The sequence below is a fragment of the Liolophura sinensis genome, chromosome 3 (assembly GCF_032854445.1).
Source record: "Liolophura sinensis isolate JHLJ2023 chromosome 3, CUHK_Ljap_v2, whole genome shotgun sequence".
NCBI classification, from domain to species: domain Eukaryota; kingdom Metazoa; phylum Mollusca; class Polyplacophora; order Chitonida; family Chitonidae; genus Liolophura; species Liolophura sinensis.
The window spans coordinates 10,306,255-10,315,917 of record NC_088297.1 but is presented as its reverse complement, the minus strand read 5'-3'; the positions used below and the strand labels follow the sequence as shown (position 1 = coordinate 10,315,917).

Genomic DNA, 9,663 nt, shown 5'->3' with positions numbered 1-9,663 from the left:
TTCCGTCTGCTTTAAAGAAAAAAGAAAAACTCCAACAACAAAAGTGTAAAAGATAAAAAAACGCACAGTTAAAAAAAAGAAAACCATAAAAAAAAAGTCCCATATACGGCTCCGTAGAAATTCGCTATCATCAGTTTTCGCTTTCGTTTTTACTACCAAGAAACAGAGATATTCGCTATCTAACGTAAATTGTGTAATCTCTATTTACTGTCGATCGGGTCAAGTCGCTAGGTAAATACACTATGTTGAAATGTGGAGTGGCAGTCTAGGTCTTTTAGTAGCACGCAGTAGACAGCCGCTCTTTTGGGTTGGTCTGAAATCTACCGGACAGGAAACGGTGCGAAAGTGTTTCTACCGACACGTTCCCGTTGCTACGAAGAAAAAGTGTTCTTTTCGTGAATGCAGCAAGGTAAAGTTTTTCAGACTTATATACGAGAGGGAAGGTAACAAATAGGAAAATGGTAACGAAGAGGGCGTCAGAAAACCAAAAACAAGAAATCATTGCCTATGTCTATACAAATGCCCGAAGTGCTGAGCTATATATATTCCACCGGGAAAAATTCAATTCATAACACTTAATTTTTACCTCATGTTGCCTTTTTCAAATTTTTATGTATCAATAACTGTTTTACTTCAGACGTGTTGGAACAGAAAAAAAATCCCGGACTTAATCAAAAATGGCGGCCAATAATATAGAGGTTGTTACAAGATTAGACATGTGCGCGGAGATCATTTCCAAGTTGATGAACGAGTCAGCAATCGCCGTGGACGCTGAGGGCGTTAACTTGGGGAAAACAGGTCCGCTCACACTGCTCCAGGTGGGCACCAGGGACGGGCATGTCTACCTGTTTGACATCCACGTCAACAAGGCCCTCCTCGGGGCAGGCTATCTTAAAGATTTGCTAGAAACGAAGAACGTGGTTAAGGTAAGTTACAAGGCCTAAATCCATGTTTTATTTTTAGAATTCCGTCAAGAGCAAAAGACATTAAACGAGGAAATAGTTTTTCTGAGTTTCGTTAGCCTTTTTTTTTTTTTTTTTTTTTTTAGCTAAACCGCTCTTTCGTCAACACTTTATTGACCACCTCAACTTTCTCGCAGTCATTTACGAGCGAATTCATCCTTTTTGGTTCAGCATTATCCTATTCAGCATTTTGTCAGCTCTGTTATATTTCGTGTATTAATCCAGCTAGAAATTCCCTGGTACATACTCCTTACAACGCCTGCACCGCTCTCTACGTTCATTTTATACATCACTGCCACCACTAGCAAATTTTGTATAGAAAACGCCGAGGTCACTGGAGTCACGGGGAGGAGGCAGGCTGTGATGTCAGAAAACACAAAAGAATGGAACCATTCTGTCAGTTTAAAAAAAAAAAATTCTGTCCAGACTTTTATTTCTAATAATACTTCATACGTATGCATTTTCTTTGTGTAAAATATGCACAACATGATTCTAATCAACACCGGAAACAATTTTATTGATGAATGCTGATTAAAGAGTTCTGCGGGAGGACTTTGGTTCCCTCCACGCATAAACTTGACAGCCGTAATACGTGATGTTACGCATGATGTTAAACACCAATCAATCAATCAATCAATCAATCAATCAATCAATCGGTCTGTATATGGAATACGTTTCATTTCCTTCATTTTTTATTGGCAAGACTCTTTCTTGTTGCCGTGACATTTTTTTTTGTTTGTTTGTTTTTTGTGTTTTGTTTGTTTTTTGGGGTTTTCTTCGTTGATTTTTTTGTTGTAGGCCTAGTTGTTGTTTTTGTTGTTGTTGTTTTGTTTTTGTAGATATTCCATTCGTGTAGAGGCGATAGTGCTGCCCTAACTGCCCAGTTCGGAGTTACCCTCGATAACGTGTTTGACACACAGGTAGGTCCCTTGTTACGCATGCGTCCGAGTATTCCCCAAAAAATGAAAGACAGTCTGGCCAATCGACGGCCCTATTCGAGATCTCGCGTCGGTCTGTAAGACTTACGTTAGTGAGACATGTGATCTCGAGATCTGAAAAAGCATTTTCATTTTAAGATGAATGTCGATGATCCGTAGATTTCCATCATGTCTTCAGTGTTAGTAAGAGCTGTCGATTTTAATCATTTAATTTACATGTATTTATTTATTTTTTTCGTTGATGCTGATCACAGTGCTTAAGAATTTTTCACTAATATTAAGGCGGTCCGATTTTTGGGAGCAGAAAACCACCTTCTGACTTAAAGCCGCAGCCGAATCGGATTCGAACACGCGACTCCATTCACGCTATTGGCAAAGGACCTCATGGTCACGTACAGCACTTTAAGAGTTTCATGAGTTTCTTTTCACCATTTACGTAGAAAGATTTTTACACAAAAGTTTCCTTTTACAAGACCGGCTGACGTATGTGACTTTCAACAAGCAAGCACGAACTTCAACAATAGCTGAATGATGATGTTTTGTAGTTCGTCTTATTCTTTTGATAGATCGCACACCTGGAAATAGAAGAGTCAAAGGGTAAACTTTTTCCACCCGAGTTAAAGTTGGCAGACCTCTGTGAGACCTACGTCGGAGATTCCACCGCGTTAGCGTCCAAGGACGACGTCAAGGTTAGGCATAATTTGGAGCTTTACCCAAAATTTGAGACAAAACTATTGTCTAGAGCTAACATACTGTCTTAAAAACGAAGTGTTATGTACAATTTTAATAATGTTAACTTCATGTTGATTGATCGCTGCGGACGTCATTGACTTCTGGTTGTTTACGTCATCTCAGTTCACCGGAGGTCACGGAACGCGCCGGGTACAGGAAGTGTGTCAGATAGCACAGCGTTGTAGGCCTACATGTTTGGTCTGATTTTAATTAGATTGGGCTCCACCAAAAGTGAGGGTAGAGAACCTTTAAATCACATGTCCACAACTGTGTTAGCCCCCGATACCCAGACAATACAATAACGCATCGCGCAGCATACTTCACGCGGACAATTTCACTAAAACTAACAGTCAGCACCTAACTTGTCCGCGTGGAGCTATAGGTAAGGCCGATTCTGGGCGCTACATTATCGTAGTATCCAGCTACATGTAGCTTGGGCTATGGCTGGGTTTGGGCACGCAGCCTCTTGTGTTCTACCCATTGAAACGCAAGCCCTTAAATCACTCGAGTGGGAAGGTCTTGCCGAAACCTGCGGGTGGTCGTGTGTCGTTTCTCCCCGGCTCTGCTCGGTTTCCTCCCACCATAATGCTGGCTGCCGTCGTATAAAAGTGAAATATTCTTGAGTAGGGTGTAAAACACCAATCAAATAAATTAATAAATTAAATCACTCATTCATGTCGCGCTATAACTATATCTATTTCACATGAACCTGTGTGTGACATATCATATATGACATGTGACATATTAAAGCGTAATTATTGTGTACTTTGCAGAAAGCTTGGATGTTGACAGCGGCATACTGGGCCATTCGACCTCTGACACCGGAAATGATTCAGTACGCAGCCGCAGACGTCAGTGTTCTCTTCGTTCTCTATGATAAACTCTCCAGGTCAGTAAGGTCTAAGCATAGGGGATCCTTGTATACATTTCTTTTGTAATACAACATATATACTAACGAAGGACATATATACTAATGGCGTACTTAGCTTTTTGGTCATATAACGATGAGGAGTCATCAGATTGTGTGAATGTATAACCTACTATATGTCTTCTCGTGGCAGGAGTATACATGATGCGGATACTGAAGAGTCATGCCGACGACACCAGACATGACACTCCACACAGTCACGTTATATACTGACACTTCGCCAACCAGTCCTGTTTCCTTGCTCTAGCCTCTCAGTGCTGGGCGCCAAGCGAGGCAGCAACAAGCTTGATCCCAGGTCTCCCGACTGCGAGGTGGACCTTCTGACTGTTTGGCCACCGAAGCGGTTAATTAGTACATGTTAAATTCGACCATATTTTCCAACGTTGGGGACATAGGCCATGTGCTCAGGCCTAAACTTCCTGCTGAATGACAAGGCCATACTTCGGGCTGAATACCAAGGCCTATACTTCGTGCTGAATGCCAAGGCCTATACTTTGTGTTGAATACCAAGGCCTATAACTCGTGCTGAATGCCAAGGCCCATTATTCGTGCTGAATACCAAGGCCCAGGCCTATAATTCGTGCTGAATACCAAGGCCTATAACTCGTGCTGAATGCCAAGGCCTATACTTTGTATTGAATACCAAGGCCTAGACTTCGTGCAGAATGACATGGCCTATAATTCGTGCTGAATGCCAAGGCCTATACTTCGTGCTGAATACCAAAGCCAAGGCCTATACTTCGTGCTGAATGACAAAGCCTATACTTCGTGCAGAATGCCAAGGCCTATACTTCGTGCTGAATACCTAGGCCTATACTTTTTGTTGAATACCAAGGCCTAGACTTCGTGCAGAATGACAAGGCCTATAATTTGTGTTGAATACCAAGGCTTATACTTCGTGCTGAATGCCAAAACCTATAATTCGTGCTGAATACCTACGCCTATGCTTCATACTGAATACCAAGGCCTATAATTTGACTGAATGCCAAAGCCTATAATTCGTGCTGAATGCAAAGGCATATACTTCGGGCTGAATATTATTTATTTATTTATTTGATTGGTATTTTACGCCGTACTCAAGAATATTTCACTTATACGACGGCGCCCAACATTATGGTGGGTGGAAACCAGGCAGAGACCGGGGGAAACCCACGACCATCCGCAGGTTGCTGTAAAGCCTTCCCACGTACGGCCGGAGAGGAAGCCAGCTTGAGCTGGACTTGAACTCACAGCGACTGCATTGGTGAGCGCGCTAACCAACTGAGCCACGGAGGCTCCTCCATGCTGAATACCAAGGCCTATACTTCGTGCTGAATGCCAAGCCTATACTTCGTGCAGAATGCCAGGGCCTATAATTCGTGCTGAATACCAAGGCCTATACTTCGTGCAGAATGCCAAGACCTATAATTAATTTAGTTCTGAATGACATGATACTGTTTCCATTAACACACAGACCATTTCGGGGAAATGAATAGATTAATAAATTTTATTTTATACCTAACTAAGATTTAATGTGCTAATTTTAATTTGCACGTGCATGCTCAAAAACATGACATACAACAATAAAACAAAACAGATAAGTGTTAAGTTTTATGTGTATTATTTTTGTTTGCTTTGCTCGGAAGGCTGGTGCGCGAGAGCGACGACTTGTACAAGAAGTTGCTGAGCTCTGTGGATGAGGCGATAATAAGAGAGACGGATCCTAGCGCGACGGAGAGAAGGTCAGATCGGCTGAAAAAATCCGTGGAGACTGTACTAAAGCAGATAGCCGAAAAGTGCCAGCGCGGTGAATGCCGAAATCTCGAGGATCTGGACGAGAACGAGGTTCATGCTATGGAATTGTGTCGGACCGACCAGATCATCCAATGGTCAGCCGGGTTCAAAAAACTCCGGAAGAAGTGTTTCGAGAAATTCGTGGAGGACACGGAGCGAAAGATTGCTGAAGATCCTCTGACCTACGACGTGACCAAAGGTGTCTTCGGTAAACTGAAAGCCAACGAGGACCTGTACGAGGGGACTGAACTGGGCGACAAGATCAAGCGTCTGTTGACGAGGATAGGCGATGTGCAACTGGAACAAATCAAGCAGAGGTACGCTGCCGATACCCCACTGGAGTATATACGCCAGAGCGACGTCCGGGTCATCATGCGGACACAGATAGACAAAGAAAGAAACGATGTCTTAAGGGCGCTGTTTACAAGGTTTTGTATGCGAGATCTACAGGAACTGAAAACTAAGTACCGAAAGAATCCCAGAGGTGTGGAGATTCACAAATCCCTTTATCACAAAATCCGATTCCTGGCCACCAAAAGTTCTAAGTGTTCACCGGAGCTGAAACGACTCAGCAAAGAATTATGGGCGTCATTTGTTCAACGATATGGCAGAGAGCACAACTATTAAACATGCCGGCTATAGAACATGCGAATTCCACAAAATTTCAGCCTTTGTGATCACTAAGTAGTAGCAGCTATCAGCCTATATCCACACTCTGTGATACCTTTTTTCGAAAATAATTACGATTTACACAGTCATTCACGCACGCACGCGCACATCCCCCTCCCCTTTTCCCCTCCCCCACACACAGACAAGTAGAACTATTTGGCGTCTATAACATTTGGACATTTGCCAAGATTTGTAAACAGATATCTTCATGTCAAGTCTGTGATACTAATTTTTAAAATGTAATTATGCGTTTTATCATACTCATATATAGAAATAATCATATATTCTTTATGCAAAAAGTGTGGAATTTAAAAAACAAAACTCGAGTGGTGTGTATCTAAGGAAGAGATAATGAAGATGGATGCCTTTTCTTGCCATTGTTAATTGTCGTCTTCTTGAACATGACTTTATATTACATATATTATACTCCAGTACTTGTAACAGAGACAAAATATAACCGGTGAATAATAGCTACTGATCGTATATATATATACGGTGTCTATTGATAGCTTTTTGGCTTTTTCAATAAATTGTTTGAAAAAAGTTTGAAGTGTTATCTGTATTGCTGGTTGCCACGGTGTGACATTGTACATGAAAACTGACGCAGGTGATTTTGGGACAGGAAGAGGGACGACTGATTTGTTCCATGCCCCCCCCAAAACTATACACCTTCCTACATGCAGCCACTGGAGCAACCACTGGCGCAACAGGCGGTTGTACACACAATGAATCACCTACACAGGTGGACTTAACAACCACTGAAGCAACAGTTGGTTGTACACACAATGAATCACCTATACAGGTGGACTTGAAAACCACTGGAGCAAAAGGCGGTTGTACACATAATGAATCACCTATACAGGTGGACTTGACAACCACTGGAGCAAAAGGCGGTTGTACACACAATGAATCACCTATACAGGTGGACTTGACAACCACTGGAACAACAGGCAGTTGTACACACAATGAATCACCTATACAGGTGGACTTGACAACCACTGGAGCAACAGGCGGTTGTACACACAAAGAATCACCTATTCAGGTGGACTTGACAACCACTGGAACAAAAGACGGTTGTACACACAATGAATCACCTATACAGGTGGACTTGACAACCACTGGAGCAACAGCCAGTTGTACACACAATGAATCACCTATACAGGTGGACTTAACAGCCACTGGAACAACAGGCGGTTGTACACACAAAGAATCACCTATTCAGGTGGACTTGACAACCACTGGAGCGAAAGGCGGTTGTACACACAATGAATCACCTATACGGGTGGACTTGACAACCACTGGAACAAAAGGCGGTTGTAGACACAATGAATCACCTATACAGGTGGACTTAACAGCCACTGGAACAACAGGCGGTTGTACACACAAAGAATCACCTATTCAGGTGGACTTGACAACCACTGGAATAAAAGGCGGTTGTACACACAATGAATCACCTATACAGGTGGGCTTGACAACCACTGGAGCAACAGCCGGTTGTACACACAATGAATCACCTATACAGGTGGACTTGAAAACCACTGGAGTATAAGGCGGTTGTACACACAATGAATCACCTATACAGGTGGGCTTGACAACCACTGGAACAACAGGCGATTGTACACACAATGAATCACCTAAACAGGTGGACTTGACAACCACTGGAGCAACAGTTGGTTGTACACACAATGAATCACCTATACAGGTGGACTTGAAAACCACTGGAGCAAAAGGCGGTTGTACACACAAAGAATCACCTATACAGGTGGACTTGACAACCACTGGAGCAACAGGCAGTTGTACACACAATGAATCACCTATACAGGTGGACTTGACAACCACTGGAACAACAGGCGGTTGTACACACAAAGAATCACCTATTCAGGTGGACTTGACAACCACTGGAACAAAAGGCGGTTGCACACACAATGAATCACCTATACAGGTGGACTTGACAACCACTGGAGCAACAGTTGGTTGTACACACAATGAATCACCTATACAGGTGGACTTGACAACCACTGGAGCAAAAGGCGATTGTACACACAATGAATCACCTATACAGGTGGACTTGACAACCACTGGAGCAAAAGGCGATTGTACACACAATGAATCACCTATACAGGTGGACTTGACAACCACTGGAACAATAGGCGGTTGTACACACAATGAATCACCTATACAGGTGGACTTGACAGCCACTGGAACAAAAGGTGGTTGTACACACAAAGAATCATCTATACAGGTGGACTTGACAACCACTGGAGCAACAGCCGGTTGTACACATAAAGAATCACCTATACAGGTGGACTTGACAACCACTGGAGCAACAGCCAGTTGTACACACAATGAATCACCTATACAGGTGGATTTGACAACCACTGGAGCAACAGCCGGTTGTACACATAAAGAATCACCTATACAGGTGGACTTGACAACCACTGGAGCAACAGCCGGTTGTACACATAAAGAATCACCTATACAGGTGGACTTGACAACCACTGGGACAAAAGGCGGTTGAACATACAAGGAATCACCTCTACAATAGACTTCCAGTAGTAGATTCCAGTATTTATCCCTCAGTCTTTGAGGATGTCTTCATGTGGTAGGGTTAGTCCATGCCACCAAAGTGCTGCCGCCACTAAAGTATCATGGCGAAGACGCCAGACATGACATCCCCCCCCCCCCCCCAGTCACATTATACTGACACCCGGACCACCAAAATAATTAAAGTATGCACTAAGCATTATTCACTAACACAAAGGCTATCATGTTTATTTATTTATTTGATTGGTGTTTTACGCAGTACTCAAGAATATTTCATTTACACGACGATGGCCAGCATTATGGTGGGAGGAAACCGGGCACAGCCCGGTGGAAACCCATGACAGGTTTAAAGGTTGATAGGTTGACCCTTCATGTTTATGATGTGATGAAACCCCAGTACATCATGCAGGGAGGAAATGGCTTTACAGCGATAAGTACCATATCATCACTCACACTGTACATACCTCACCATTTAATTTAATATACTAGTATCTAATTTCGTCCATCAATTTCTCACAAGACTTATATGAATGTAGATTAATTTTTAATTCTAAAAAACAACGGAAACATTTTTCAGATCATCATAAAGCTCTAGTTTGGGATAATATTGCATTCAGATGTATATTATCACATTCGGGTGTAAACTATCACATTCAGGGGTGTATTATCACAATCAGTTCAGGTGCATATTATCACACGCAGGTGTATATTATCACAATGACGTGTATATTACCACATTCAGCTTATATTATCACATTTAGGTGTATTTTATCACATTCAGGTGTATATCATCACATTCAGGTATATATTATCACATTCAGGTGTATAATTATCACATTCAGGTGTTCTTTATCACAGTCATATATAATAAATATTCCCCAAGAGTTATAGTATAAAAATAATACAAGCATTAAATTTGCAATCTTGAGAACTTACATGTGTACTTATGAAAGATACACTTTTTGTAAAAATGCATGTAGAACATAAAATAAAAATTTCCATTCACATCGGCTTTTTTGTTTTCTTAGTATACATAAAAAAATATCCTAATAAATTTACATCTTACACAATTAAACTACACAATAGTTAGAATTCACTGTCAACTGTTAATAAACTT

General features: G+C 41.9%; 1 protein-coding gene across 1 annotated transcript; it reads left to right on the top strand.

Moving 5' to 3' along the window:
- Positions 1 to 273: 273 nt before the first annotated feature.
- Positions 274 to 6,174, top strand: LOC135464127 (uncharacterized). The gene is made up of 6 exons (XM_064741619.1): positions 274 to 409; positions 638 to 926; positions 1,802 to 1,882; positions 2,467 to 2,589; positions 3,406 to 3,521; positions 5,186 to 6,174. The coding sequence occupies exons 2-6, from the start codon at positions 678 to 680 to the stop codon at positions 5,958 to 5,960; spliced, it is 1,344 nt and encodes a 447-aa protein (XP_064597689.1). The 5' UTR covers positions 274 to 409; positions 638 to 677; the 3' UTR covers positions 5,961 to 6,174.
- Positions 6,175 to 9,663: the final 3,489 nt, after the last annotated feature.